The sequence below is a fragment of the Colius striatus genome, chromosome 15, assembly GCF_028858725.1.
Source record: "Colius striatus isolate bColStr4 chromosome 15, bColStr4.1.hap1, whole genome shotgun sequence".
In the NCBI taxonomy this organism is placed as follows: Eukaryota; Metazoa; Chordata; class Aves; order Coliiformes; family Coliidae; genus Colius; species Colius striatus.
The window spans coordinates 7,905,323-7,920,471 of record NC_084773.1 but is presented as its reverse complement, the minus strand read 5'-3'; the positions used below and the strand labels follow the sequence as shown (position 1 = coordinate 7,920,471).

The window sequence follows — 15,149 nt, the reverse complement described above, 5'->3', positions numbered from 1 at the left end:
ATAGGACAATTGAGGATTTTACTGGCAAGAATCACCACTTACTATGTTTGTTCCTACATATCAAGTGAAATAGCTAAAAATAAAAAGCAATTTACAAGATACATGTTTGCCACTAATAGACTACAAATCTAGATGTTTGAAAGACATGGAAAAAATCTAGAGCCAGATATGCAAATGGAGAGTCAGCTTTTGTAATTCTTGAGTGCTTGCTAGCATAAATTGAAAATGAAGCAAAGAATACTGTGCTCTCAGCTTTAGAATGTCAGCCAGAGCATTAAAAATTTGGACACACAGAAGCTGCCACTTTGCCAATGACAAGGACTGCACTGGGATTCAAAACTAATAGCAAAAACCTTAAGTTAGAGGCAAAAGAGAAAGGACAGTGACTTGGAATAAATGCAGTCCTGATATAAATGCTGCCCATGTACAGCCACAAACATCTCATACAATCTGGGAGCACATACACTGGCTGGCTGGTGAAAACAAGGACACTAGCCCTTAACCTCTACAGTTAAGTCCAGTATTTAGCAGTAATGAGTCATGTGTTTTGTGGACTAAACATGTAACACACTCAACCTAGTGAGTTACAGTGAAGTTAAAGTAGCCAGGTGAAGACACTCTAAAAACTAACATGTGGGATTCAGCTGCAAACTGGTGGGCACCACAATGTCCACATGAGTCACCAGGATCTGAAGAACGCCTAGCAGTAGCAGGCTCAAGCCCTCAATCTCTAAGAGATATGGATAAGAGAAAAATCTTTATTGATGCTTGGAGAAATTTTAAGTCAATGTTACTGTTGTTAACCAGGTGATAAAAAGCTGTTTTAATGAGTGTTACTGGAAGCTGTCAGTTTTAGCTGTCATCCTTGCTAACAGAATGCTACATAATGATGCACAATATTGCATGTATTTCACCCACTTAGATTAGACGTGCTAACAAGATAAGCCTATATAGTAATGGAAATCATAACTTTGTGCAGTTTCTAATATCTGTGGGTTTGATTTGATTTTTTTTTTTAGATTTTGTCTAAAACCCATTCAGTCTGCATATCACCAACAGATCTAGATAAAAAGCAACTCACAAAACCCATGCATCTCTAGCTAAAATGGTTTCCTTAGATTCTTTGGACATTTTTAGTACAATCTGGTATATTCCTAATGTTTTCAAAATTTGCAGTTGAACAAAAATCTTTTCCAATTTTTAGCTAACAACTGCTGAAACTACTTCAGCTTAATCCAGGGGTAAGATTAAAAAACATAAATCATCATTCCTCTTCTCCTCAGCTTAACAATGGGCAACTTGCTGAACTACACATAGAGTGAACACAGATGTATACTTTGATTACTTAAATGTCAGCTATGACAGATTCCAAAGCCACTTAATTATATTTCACTACATCAATAAATATTTTCTTCTACCATTCTCTGATTCTATAATTCCCTGTCTAGTAATCCCAACGTTGTCATAAAATGGGACCTGACGTCTCTATATCAGTAAATGTCTTCTACGTCAAGAAATCATTATAGGGAGATAAATTCATGTGTGCAGTTTTGAATTTTTTTTAAAATCACATTTTTTTTATGCCTGGCCTGTTGTCTGATCGTGACAATATTCAGCATCCTCTTCTAATGAGGGGATTTTTTTGTGCTGTCAATGTAGACTCTACAAAGATGTCTTAAGATGTATCAGATCGATTAGCTCCTTTATTCTTAGGGAAAAATATGTTTATTACTGAGCCACTCAGATTGTTTCTATATCTTTCAAAGATATAGAAAAGTTTTTAAATTACTTTTCCTTGAAAAAGCTGGTGATGGAGGAATTATCAGGTTCTTTTGGCATACTTTACCTTGAAACATGTTAAATGTGGGGTTTTTTCCCTCCCTACAGAATTATGGTAAACCTTCCCTTTTCTTTTTAGGGGTACTAAAATAACTGTTAATATGAAATCATATAAAGGACATAATAATTCTACATTCACACAGTCTCTTTGAGAAAATGAGAGATCCATATTTTGCCTTGGATTTTTTTGTCTTTCAACCCAAAAAGAAAGCCATTTTACCATCTTAATTATCTTTAGTAGTCACATTATCTTATAACATCTCCATATTCTGTATTCTAGTATCACAGATTTTATCTAAGACTACATTCTGGTGTTGGTTTTTTTAGCAACAGCATATTTCGCCTTAATTTGCAACAAATGGCCATGTAAAACTAAGTGTTTATTCACTGAGTAATACTCTATCCTTAATTGTATTCAATACTCCAAAAGGTATGTGCTGTCAGTAAACCGTCTCACTTGGACAGAAAAATGTAAAGAAATTAAAAATGTGACCTGCTTTGAGTAATACAATCTATAGTTCCAGTAAGATACATCTTGAGATAGTTTATCCAATTTAAACATTTAATAGTGATCCTTAGTGGTAATCAGTTTCCTCCTTTCAGAAACATTTTCCAGTGTTTGAACTTTTAAAATTATATTTGTTATAATGTCCTAATTGTTGCAAAAGACATACTGTTGAGTACCAAGTATTACAGAACACTCTCATCAATTGCCTATGGTAAGCACCTATGGTAAGCACCTATGGTAAGTTCTGTCGGAGGCTTTTTGAATGACCTTGGACAATCCCTCACATCGGATGTCTAGGTGCTTAAAGATTCACAAAAAAATGTTATGTCCTTAGACTGGAATTGAGTTAGGCAGCGAAATGTCCACCTGTGTATGTAGGTGACCCTATTTCTTTAAAGATCTTGTGTTTTTCCCCTATTCTCATTTGTAAAATCAGGACTAAATATATCTTCAGTTTTCCAGCTGTGTCCAGCTGTCCATTTATGTTGTAAGACTGTGCAGGTTCCATGTCTGTAGTATTTAAAGGTGGTGACTTTTAAAGCTAGATTTTTTAATACTGATTCTTGAGACAGGTGTATGATTTGTTGTTTCTGAATGGTTAACAAATTGTTTCCAGTCCCCATGGCAAGCAATGACAGCTGAGAGCTTGCTTTGTTCTAATTTATGTTAATATTGTGAAATATTTTGCAGAAATATTGCATTAAAAGAGCTCTTAAGCTTAAACAGAACAGACATACTTAAAAACTGCAGGCTTGTGCAAAAAAATGATAGTCCAAAGGACATAAATGTATTATTACGTTTATCCAAGTGGAATAGGGGGAAAAAAACTCAAATAAGCAATGAATATATTTCTTGCTAAAACGTCTGTTTAGCTTGAGGAATCTAATAAGATGCTGTGACTGGAAAAAGTATACAGCTGAGCTCATGTCCTACAAAATTCACCAAGATTTCCTGCCAGTGGTATTGTAAAATGCAGCTTATTTCTCACTTGAACATTGAAGCTTGTTTAAAAGCAAACAAAGCTCAGTGATTTATGAACTCACCCAGTATAACACATCAGTCCATCCTTCCATGGTTATACACTGGAACACAGTTAACATTGCAAATGCAAAATTATCGAAGTTGGTTATGCCTCCATTTGGTCCAACCCATCCACCTTTACATTCAGTGCCATTCATGACACACTGACGTCCATTCCCTGAGAATGCACAAGGTGCTGGATCTTCTTCAACTAGTATATCTGAAAATTGACCAAATAAATCAGAAGTTTCAGTTCTTGATTTTTTCAGAGCTACCTCTTTGCATGCAGAAATATCAACCTTGATGGAAATTCTCTGATAACAAACACTTTTGTTTCACCTGGATGGATGAAAATTCTTTTCTTTCATTACTCATTCAAAACTGCAGTTCTTACCATACTGCCAGAATCCTGAAGGAAAGACTCTGCCAGACTGTGAACTATATCACCCCTGGAATAGGACATGCTAGCTTCGCAGTAATTGGAGATTGAGTTGTCCTTTGTGGATAGTCATTCTTGTTTTTTTCACTATTGATTTTCAGTTATACATTTCAGAAATAAAAACCTATTCAGAGCATGTTTAGTCTCTCACTGGTTTGCAGTTTTGGAAAGTGTTTTAATTTAATGGACTCCAGTTAAAACTGGGGTTACAATAGTTTTAGTGCTTTGTCCCCTGTTCTATTTCAAACTGCAATCCCTTAGACTTGAAAGAAAACAGAACTAATCCCTTACATCAGTCAACAGTTTCATGACTTACCTGAATCAATAAGAAAACAAGATTTGTGCATTTTTCCAATAAAAAGTTCCAATCCTATAATAGCATAGATTATGATTACAAACAATACCAAAAGGGCAATGTGGAGGAGGGGGACCATGGCTTTTATAATGGAGTTCAGGACAACTTGTAAACCTAAAAGAAAAAAAAGAAGAGACAATATATGAAAGAGACTTCTCTATCTTGCCTTATCAAATGTCTATAATTACACATTATTATAAATTAATGATACAGGCATACAGAGTTTTAACATCATTGCTACTGCCCAGTATCACAAGACACTCCCATAATATAAAATGCTTCATAAGAATCTAAAAATTTGTGTCAAAGTCTAATTATTTCCTGTGTCACAAGAATTTATGTTTTTTAAAAAAACAGGAAATAGTATCAGAAAATTCAATTGCATTTTTTTAAAAAACATTGTTCTACTTATTAAGCTTCCTAATTTATCTGTTATCTCTACTGAGATAAACAGAAGGCATTCTTGTGCATTGGCTAGGACAGGAAATATGAAATGTGTCATGTGCTTTGACATATACTTACCAAAACAATAATTATTTTAGGACCACCTACACTTTCATATCTGCAGGGTTTTGTAATAAAAAAATCTGAATTTTATTTTCTGGTGTATTTGCATTTTAACATATCATTTACTTTTATACAGAGCTTCTAAAAAGGAAGCGTATTGCCATGACTGCTTATTCAACTGTGTAAGATGATCATACATTGAATGAATTCACAATCCTTTGTTCAACTTGAAACAGGGTATCATTCATCCTGGAACACTTTATATACAAGACCAGATAACAAAAAACCAAAGCAATATCATCTCATTTCTGTTAGCGTCTAGAACAAGAAAGTTAAATGAACAGATCAGTTAAAGCATTCATTCCAATAGAATTAAACAGAAATGAACTTACTGGGCACTCCTGATACAAGCCGGAGAGGTCGCAATACACGAAAGGCTCTTAGGGCTTTGACATCAAAGCCACCAGGTTTGCCACCTGAGTGGCTGCCACCTTCTGTTTCTTTGGTTAATTGTTCCAATATTACGCTAAATAATCTATGAAATGAGATGAAGAGTAAGGTCATCAACATCTATTTACCTTGCAAAGGTATTAGGAAATTACTTGAACTGCAGATAACTCTGAAAAGCTGTTCAGCTGTCAAAATGAGAGGTATGTTTACACATTAAATCACAACAGGAAAAGTTATGAAGTGCAAGAGTTTCTAATCCCTCCAGACAGTATAAACCAGCATTCTACTTGTACACAGTCTGCTATTTTTAAATAAATGAAGTTAGTTTGCCACTTCTTTGTTCAAGCATTTTAGCTGTAAGATTTGGAAAATTAGCCTTCTCTTTAGAAAATGAAAGAGATAATCACTAGAAACCATCTGTTTTAAGTTTGGTGGAATATATATATGTACTCTAAGAGACACTGCAGCTCAATATTCTAAATACAGTCAGCAAAACGTGAATATCTTAAAAATAATTAGTCCCACATTTCATAATACCAAACATTTTTTTTTTCTTACACATATCTTTGAGGACAAAACTATTCCCAGATGACTCATTTATTATATTGTATTTCTTCACTGCAGAAATGAGCTAATCATTCATTAGAATAGTCTGGAAAACAAGAGTTTTCTTTTTCCTTCTCATTTCTAGTAGCAATTCAAAGTGATGCAAGTGGTTGAAGTGCAAAATAATCTTATTTTTCTTTCAGTTTCGACCTGTATTTCAGGTATAAGGTTTTCTGACTGTCACTAGACCATGCAAGCCATTTTATCCTTTGCACAGAGCTTGTACTTCAGTATCTGCAAAACTGAACTTCTCTTGAAAGGATTATCAAGTCAATAGAGTTTTGTAATCCTGAAAAGGGTTTCAAACTTGTAAAGGACTCCTGAAACATGCATATCTGTGAGTTTCTCAAGACAAGTTTTCACATCTTTTGTTCATAATTCTGTCATGCTGGGTAGTTGCTAGAAATCATGTACTACTAAATAGGTTGCCCAAACTAGAATATTGAAGTCTTTCTCTTCCCCCAGTAAGCAATTGACCTGTATCAGTCAATACCCATCCCTATTCTGCTTTGTTGTCCTCCAGAGTGAAATCTAGCCACAAAGACAACAGATCTCAGAATGAACACTAGCAACCCACACACTGCTCTAACCACAGAAATCCACAGACAATATTTCAGGTCCTGATGCAGCTCTATAATTTAATAGAAGCATAACTCTAAGAAAATGAGCCATCTGATGGGTTTCAGAGTGACTATACATGCTCGAGAGGCAGATATGACTAAACAGACTTCAGAATCGAAGTCCTGAACTAAGAGAAGCTGTTTTCAGCCTGTCAGTTCATTCATCATTCAGAAAACTTAAGGGCTATAGGCATAGGAAGGTGTTATGAACATTTCCTCTAACAGGACTGTATTCTTGCACAACAACGAATGGAAGTGACGTAGCATAGCATGAAGGTGAGTAATAGACTGCTCTGAAAGTAATTCATACTCTGGTTTCAGAGAGAAGTGGCAAAGACAGGACAGAACGTCACATCACAGTTAAGTCTAAAGCTCTGACATTTTATGTCTATCCTATAAAGCCAATAAGGTATGAAAGAATTGATGTCCTTTACTGAAACTGAAATTTGTTTTCCTGTGCAGTTTACCAAAGATTAAGTGCAAAATTTTACATTGTGGAAAAAAGTCTCCATATGCACTTCTCTTTGATAGTAAAGATTTCTTTTGGTATAAAGATTTATGCATTTGGACTGCTACAGTTTCTGCTGAGAAGGGCATTCCATCTAATACATTCAATACAGAACATCATGGCAGCACTTTCAAAGTAATTAAAATATCTAATGAAATTTCATTATGAAACTAGTCAAATGGAATCAGATCCAGAAGTGATTCCACATCCAGCTTGGGTTATATATGAAAATCAATTTTTCAGCGGGCTTTTAAGTATTAATTAAATAAATGGACTCATGCTTGCTTACTTGCTCGTGTGGGTTGTGTTCTTAAAAGAAGAAACAGAAATGCTGCTCACAGACTACAAGACCAAAACCATTGATCATAGTTTTGTCAGTGTCTGAGATTAAAGGTCCCCCTTGTCTTCCAGGTAGACTGATGACAGCCTACATAATATTCTATATTCCTTAACTTTTGGTTTTAAACGTTAGTGTGATATTTTAGGTATTTCCTAGGATGTGGTCCTTTTTTCTTCCTATTTTTCACAGATTCATTGTGAGCATTTGACCTAACTAGATATAGCCTCCAATGGTGTCTCTTTTATGAGTTAATGGAAAATTTTTTAGTTATCATGTATTTAGGACACAGTCAAAGATAGAGGTCATGTTAATTAGACTGCTCCAGGGTTACTGTAACTCCATGGTCACTTGACAGAAGAGAAGAGGTCTATTCAAGCAAGTGCCTGGCAAGAGAATAGAGCTCTTAAATATGATGATCTCCACACCTGCCCACCAAGCTTCCCCTTCAGGCACAGAGGCCAATCTGTTGAGAATGACCTGACCTGATGTGGATCTATTTATACTCAAATTTTAGTCCTGGACCAAAACTGCCTGAATGCCAAGCAATTGGCCCAAATATCATCTTCTCAGTAACGTTTACTGTCTCAGAATCAAACCACTAAAAACTGGTCATTTATACATTCATAATATTTGTCCAAATTTAATAATGCTTTACCACAAATTCCTTTACTTTGTATCTTTTTGTTTTCCCTAAATGTAATGACATGAGTTAAGAGCACTACACTCTCTAATTTCTGGGCCTTTTCAATAACAGGCAACCCATGAAATACTTTGAACTTAACAATTAAATTTTAATTGCACACTACATGCCAAGGTCATCTCTGCAAGCCAGCCACAATATACAAAGTTATATGTGGATAATGATCTCCGTGTTCTATGTGATAAATGTTTCCTGTAATCAAAATTTACAGCAGTGGAAATTCCTTTTTTTCAGCATAGTTTCAACAATATTTGGGAATTGGAGAATATATGCCTCAAGGCTAATTCCCTAAATCGTTGAGAGTAGGATCTTCTGATGAACTAGCACAACCATTGACATGAAGCTACTGACATAGAATGTTATGACAAGCAGGTGCATATGTTAATGTGGGATGTTACACTCTCCACTCTTCTGTAACCTGCCTAAGGCCCAAGTAGTCCCTCCTCTGAGGAGCAGAACAAACTCTCCAGAGTTTCCTGGTACAGCAAAGCACTGAGGGTACAAAAGTCTATTTTAGCATACATTACCCCTCAGGAAAGCCAAAGCCATGTACATCTGTGCCTGACGTGCAACATCCCAAAGGAAAGCCCAAGTTTCTCCAGATTTCCGAAAGGTCAAGGAATCACTCAGTTTTCTCTGTCTCCCGTGACCACTATTCTCCACTTTAAAATATATGGATTCTCCAGGAGCTCTTCATAAAATAGACAAACTCACAGAACATTATAGGGGTTGAAGTATAAATGAAATATCCATGTATGGACCAAAATTTATCCTAGGAAAAGGCATTCAGAGTTCACCTTGGAAAAGTCAGATGGAAAAGATTCTGAAAGACAGTAACCAAGGAATATTTTTTGGCAGAACTCAGAATTCCCTGGGACCATTTACAAAAAGCTGTGTGTAACACTTAAAAACTTTAAGGATTCGGTTCTGAATTTTTCATTCATATTAGTTCTTTCTTTTACTCCAAAATAACAGAAAGTAAGTGTAGGTCATTGCAGCCAAACAGATCTATAACTACCTCACTGTAAAGAAGATTTTAAATCTTTGAATAATGAAGGATGTTACTTACCCTACTACTACTATTACAAAATCCAATAAATTCCATCCATTTCTAACATATGCATTGGGATGTAATAATAATCCATATGCTATAATCTTCAAAAATGTTTCAACTGTAAAAATTATCAGGAAGGCATATTCTACTTTTTCCTGTAAAAGACAAAAAAGTACAGTGAAAGACAACATAATTGAACAGTTCTTTTACTAGTTAGAATTTGCAGTAAATGGGAAAGATGTATTGATCAACACTAAGAAGATACAATGACATGATACTTCACGGCAGTTTATCTTACAGATTTTAATTGCACAGAACTTAGTGATAACTATACTGAGAAGGTTATAATTACATAATTGCATGAGATTTACCTGTTTTCATATTCTGTGAGAGAAAAAAGTTGTGTTTCTGCAAACATGGAAGTGCACTGCACCTTTGATTAAACAAACAGTCCCACTCAGATCATTAGGATTCTTTGCATTCATTAAAACCAGAAAATGCTGTAGAATAGAGTCCTGGAAATATCGTGAAAAGTATGTAGTGGTATACTTACTTTCATTATTTATTATATCAGCCTGTATTTAATTAGGACCCACGAAGTGGAGGCAGTTTGAGAGTGTTTTCCCATACTAAGGTAACTCAAGAAGTTATAAGCTATTTGACAGGTCTTCAGTTAATTTTACACTGTCTTGCAACTTTCTCATCTTGATGTACAAGTCTACATTGACTTCTTCCTTTCACATCGCCAGAATTTTTTTAAATCATCCTACCATGCCTGAAGAAATTTTAAGTTAGTATATAACCACCTGGTAACACTGAAGCTCCAGCTTCAGATGTGTTTCAATGAGGGTTTTTTTAAAACATTATTAGTTTCTTCATTTTACTAAAACCCTTATTTTAAAACACCGCTACACATTGAATCTCATTTCCTAGATGACTAGATAATAATTTTCACAGATTTTTCTATAGTAATGGCATATTTTATTTGGATAAACTGTAAATTTATCTGCAAGGAGAACAAATCAGTAAACACATTTGTTCTTTTTACCTTCAGAATGTATAATAAATTGTTTAGTTATTTGTTGCTATGCAAATATTAGAGCAAAGAATAAAAGACAAAGAGATTGATTCATTTTTAAAACTTGCTCAGGAACCCATAATGTTGCTCGCTTATCACACACAGAATTAATTATATGTCCTACAACTGCTCAGTAAGAATTATAATCTTCTACTATCATTTAGTTAAATATAGCACAGACATTACACATGAAACTATGTATTTGCTGCTTGTTACATAGCTTGGCATTTTCACGTACAACTAAATAAAAAACAAACCTCAGTCATTTGCAATTTAAACAAAGATTGTTATAATCTTTATAATAAGCTAACCGAAGTTAGCTTCTCCTCATCTGTATTATGTTTTGCACACGATCTTCCAGTCCAGTAAAACTGAGGGACATCCCTCTCCTCATACTTCCCTATATTTATTTCAACATTGTCCCTTCCTTCCACTTATCTGTTAATGTATCACTGATAAACAGGACTAAACAAGAGTGAAGTGGCCTCAGAGAAGAAACATTAATGGTTTGTGCACCAAAGCCCATGAGATTTTTTTGGCTAAAGAGCTCCACAGAGGTTACAATAATATGAATTATCAGCACTCCTGAGAAACATACTGCAACAATACTTCAATTCAAGCAACATTGTACCATGTTGTCGTTTCACAAAAACAGCTACTTCTGCCTCCCCACATAAGTCTGCAGCTTGGACAGAAAAGTTAATAATGTAAGACAACATAAGGAAGACAAAAATATTAAGGTCGTCATTTGGTGTGCACAAACTATATTTTGATATCATAATAGTAAAAGAGAAGGTGAGACAAAAGAGATAGGAAGCTTCATATATGCAAGATTTCAATAGCTTCTCTCCATAAAGGGAACATAGGACACAAGACCAGATGTGACCTTCTAAGCCAAGATAACCTCTTGGGTCATCATGTACAGTGTCCTGTTATTACAAACAAATATGTCATTTAATTCTACCCATCATCCTACCAGATTCCATCCTAAAAGGCATACTTGCCCTTCACCGCTCCCCTTCAAAGAATGTTTTAAAACTCTGTTATTTGTGTTAAGCACCAGTCCTAGTCCCCTGTAACTTGGTTAATAGTCTCATGCCCTTGCAGTTAATTTTAATGTTACAGGTCAAATTGAACAACTCTAGCATTTAGAATCAACACTTAGAGTCAACCTTTTAACCTACTACTGGTCTTGTTCCTGTTTAGTTTATTTCTCTTTTATGGAAGCAGGACTGACTCTTATTTCCTGAACAGTACTGCAAACATTCTATTAAAACAATATAAGATGGAAGACAAGCTCATTTTTTAAAAGCAATGGTGGGCTTAATGTCAACTTAAGTTGCACTAGACAGATGGAACATAACAAACCTTGACAGCTGGAGGAACAGAAGCCACATGAATCTCAGCAAACAGAACTTAAAGTTCTGACCTTAGGTTAAATAATCCCACACCAATATAGTTTGAGAAAGGACCTGTAAGTCACAGTGGACACCAAGTTAAATATGTGCTTACTGTAAATCAGGCAGACTCCTAGTTCAGCATGCCAGGAACATCATAGTGAGCAGATAGAGGGAAATTATTATCCATCTCTACTCAGTGCTATGATGATGTGAAACTACAACAGTTTTGGGTTTTTTAGTTGAAAAAGGATGTTAAGAAAGTATATACTCCAGCAAAGGAAACATCTCTCCAGTAAGGAGGATCTCCTCTCCAAAGGTCAGACTAAGAGAAGGTTGAACACTAAATTACAACTACTTGAAAAGAGATTAAAAAGACTACAAAGGCAAAGGAGTAGCAGAAGGTAAAATAAGGGGAATCAGCCACAAGCAGCAGATTTGGAGCTTCATAGAATGTTAAGAAAAACTTCTTTATCAGAAGGCAGGTGCAAAACAGTAACACGCAGACTCAAAACAGGAAGTTTTAAGGTGCAGATAGGCAAAGGTACAGCTGAGCTGAACCAATACATCGTAACAGTCCTGCTAGCAGCTGAAGGATGTATTCTGATAACTCATACATGACCACAGGAAAATGGTACAGACAGATTTAGAGCACGCACAACTACCTACACCCACTACACATTCCATATGTAAAGCCGCTGCATTCTACATGATGTTGAACACTGGGAAGCTTTTCCTAACTTTCTGTGGAAGAATAGAAATGTTTCTGTCCATCCTTGTTCCCTGTTGTAAAGAATATATGTGCCTGGTTCCAGAATTTTCCTCTAGAAACATATATGCATAATAAGATAGAAGTAGGGATGCTGCTATTAACAGGGACAAGAGAAAGATGCTTTCTAACAGTAGCCACCGGGCAATCCAACAGCCATGATTTCTTGAAAACGTTGAGAAAAAGAACACAGCTATTTCTATACATCTATAGAGAAGCCTATTATTTTCCAGTGTTTCATTTTTCCTCCTTTACTTCCTTTTTCTTTCATACTCTCACACACAACTTGTGTCTTCCACAGAAGCCAGATGAATGACTTGGCCCGGTAATTAACATTCAAAGTACAGGCTGTGCTTTCTTTACAGATTGGTGGGATTTTTTTTAATAAGTAGGCAGCCAACAGATGTTCTAACACAAACTGCAAAGTTAACAACCTGCTCACCCTCAGGAAAATACTGGCAGTCCCTTCTCACACTTCTGTAACTTATTGCCACTCACTATGGATATCAATTTTTGTCCCTACAACCAAGATACACCTGTGGGCCACACATCACCTAGTAGGTCCAGAGTGTAAGCAACCATTATCCAAGAGCAAATAAAGTTTGACTTATCACATTTTCAGTATTGGAAGAGTTGTAGAAGTAGGATTGCAATGTAGAAAAAACTAATCTGAAGCAATAAGAGATAATTTTAAAATATGGACTAAAGACTGTAGCTCTAACGGTTTATGATGTACATATATATCTGCTTTCTTTTCTCTGTAGTGGAGAAAACTACCCCTGCACATCTTATATTGTTTAAATTAGTGGAGATCTCCAAGTGAACATTTTATTAAAAACAGAAGCAGGATACACTGAGAAATAAGACAAACAAAAACTAAGGGAATATATTAGACTGAGTGACCACTTGAGGAAAACAAACATTAAAAGAAATTGAGGAGATAATTTTGGTTCTAAGAAATTGCACAAATGAAATTAGAAAATATAAGCAGTTTCTAATACCTAGTATTGCATTCCATTCTAAAATGCATCCCAAAAGTAGCAGAGAAAAAAATGGATGTTGTAAACTCAAAGAAGATATAAAGCACAAAAATAATGTCTGTTTTGTTAAGGATCTGATCCTATGGCTGTATAACAGCAGTTTGTTCACTAATTTGATACTATGCAGAGCTATGTCATCCCTCTTTACAGGTGGTCAGTTCCTGCAAGGCTAACATTTTTGTTAATGTTGCCCAAAATCTTCAATTCTTAATCTTTTTCTGAATATATGATGCTACAACACCAGGATTGAGAAGATAATATTGCCTTTCTGACAAGACACCAATGAGGTCCAATTTGACATTGATCATGGAATACAAAACAAAGGCTACCCTTATCCACTGACTTTCAGTGAAGTCATTAGAACTTCAATTTTTCAGGGAAAAAAACCCCACCTCATTTGTTTTCTTAGTTTAAGTAGATCAGCTTAGCAGAAGCCCTGTTGCTCATGAAAAAATATCTTTTTTTTTCCCCCAACCCTAGCCAGATGGTGCACATTAGTCATCATTTATTATCTTCATATTTTCAAAATCCCTGAAAGAAATATGCAAAGCTACTGTTACACATTGAAATGTGATGCACCAAAACTCTGCATTTAACTTCAGATGTCTAGCAACATAATTATTTCAAAATAAGGAGTCATTCATTTGCAAAGTCGTAATCTATTATGATACGTATTTAAGTCTTCTCATACTAATTTCTACTCCCTGGGCTTCAGAGACTGGAATTATTTCTTCCCTTGGGAAATACATTTCTGCATCCACTGTAACATACATGCATCAGAGTAAAAACTGCTTAGCAGACAAAGTGACTCAATTTAAATGAAGTAACCAAACTTATCAACTTTATACAGTTCAGACACACACAGAACAAGATACTTTGACATCCTTGATTTGGGAACTAATAATGAATCATGTGCTATTAAACACAATGTGTGGCTGATGCCTTGACAACATACAAAGACAGTTATCTTTTTGACAAACAGTTGTTCTTTCAAAGTCCATCACTGGGAAAACACAGAATTTATATGGAAAAAGAGAGTTTTTAATTTCAAAATACAATTTCTCACTTCATATACCTGTATTTCCCTGAAAGTTATTTGTGAGATGCACCACAGTAATATTTTAAAAACTAAACCTATTTATTCTCACATGCAGAGAATGTTATAGCAAAACAAATAGAATTATTTGTTAGTCAAGAATTTTGTGGGTTAACTGTGTCTTTAGATACATAACAGCAAACAGAAGAGGCAGACTTTAAAAAACAATATTTTAAGGACTTTTGTTGTCATCAATCCAATTAAATTGCTGCATTTTCCTGATGAGTCCTGGTCCATCTGAGAGAAAACGGCTACTGCGCTCAACTATGTATACAGTGTTCTTTTAAGCACAGCTTTGCTTTTTGACACAGGAGCTCTGCAGCAACTTTAGAAAATACAGTTAACACACACATATAATTATACTACTTTAATATAGGTATGGGCCAATAGACATTGTTTCCATATGTTAGTGCACATGACATTTCATGTACGACATGTTTTTCTTGATCAGAAATGTCTCTCGACATTAAACTGCTCCTAGAACATCCTCCATCTACTCACCTTTGAGTATGAAGAGTTGTACAGATCTCAGAATTCCTTAAGACTAGGATTCTAGTGAGGAAAAGGAGACAGCTTGTGCAGACATTGCACTTCGAAGAAATATTTAACTGCTCATATAAATTCCACTTTTGGTGACTAAATTATCACTCTGTTTCTAGTTGCATAGTTGCGTCCCTCCTTTAAAAAGTGACTGCTGAGCAATTCTATCAAAAAGGTACCCCAACGAGATATACATGCTAAATATCAAATATTTTACCAAGGTCTGGACAAAGATCTGAGCAGCTCTTTCCAAAATTCAGAAATTCAGAAGGGATTAATGCAA

General features: G+C 35.3%; 1 protein-coding gene across 1 annotated transcript in view; it reads right to left on the bottom strand.

Moving 5' to 3' along the window:
- The window catches only part of CACNA1D (calcium voltage-gated channel subunit alpha1 D), a 157,275-nt gene that overhangs the window by 96,437 nt on the left and 45,689 nt on the right, over nucleotides 1-15,149 (bottom strand). Inside the window, exons 4-7 of the mRNA XM_062008666.1 lie at nucleotides 8,962-9,101; nucleotides 5,061-5,203; nucleotides 4,123-4,275; nucleotides 3,391-3,587 (exon numbers count right to left, since the gene is read on the bottom strand). Coding sequence (XP_061864650.1) covers nucleotides 3,391-3,587; nucleotides 4,123-4,275; nucleotides 5,061-5,203; nucleotides 8,962-9,101 — 633 coding nt within the window. The remainder of the gene's footprint in view (nucleotides 1-3,390; nucleotides 3,588-4,122; nucleotides 4,276-5,060; nucleotides 5,204-8,961; nucleotides 9,102-15,149) is intronic.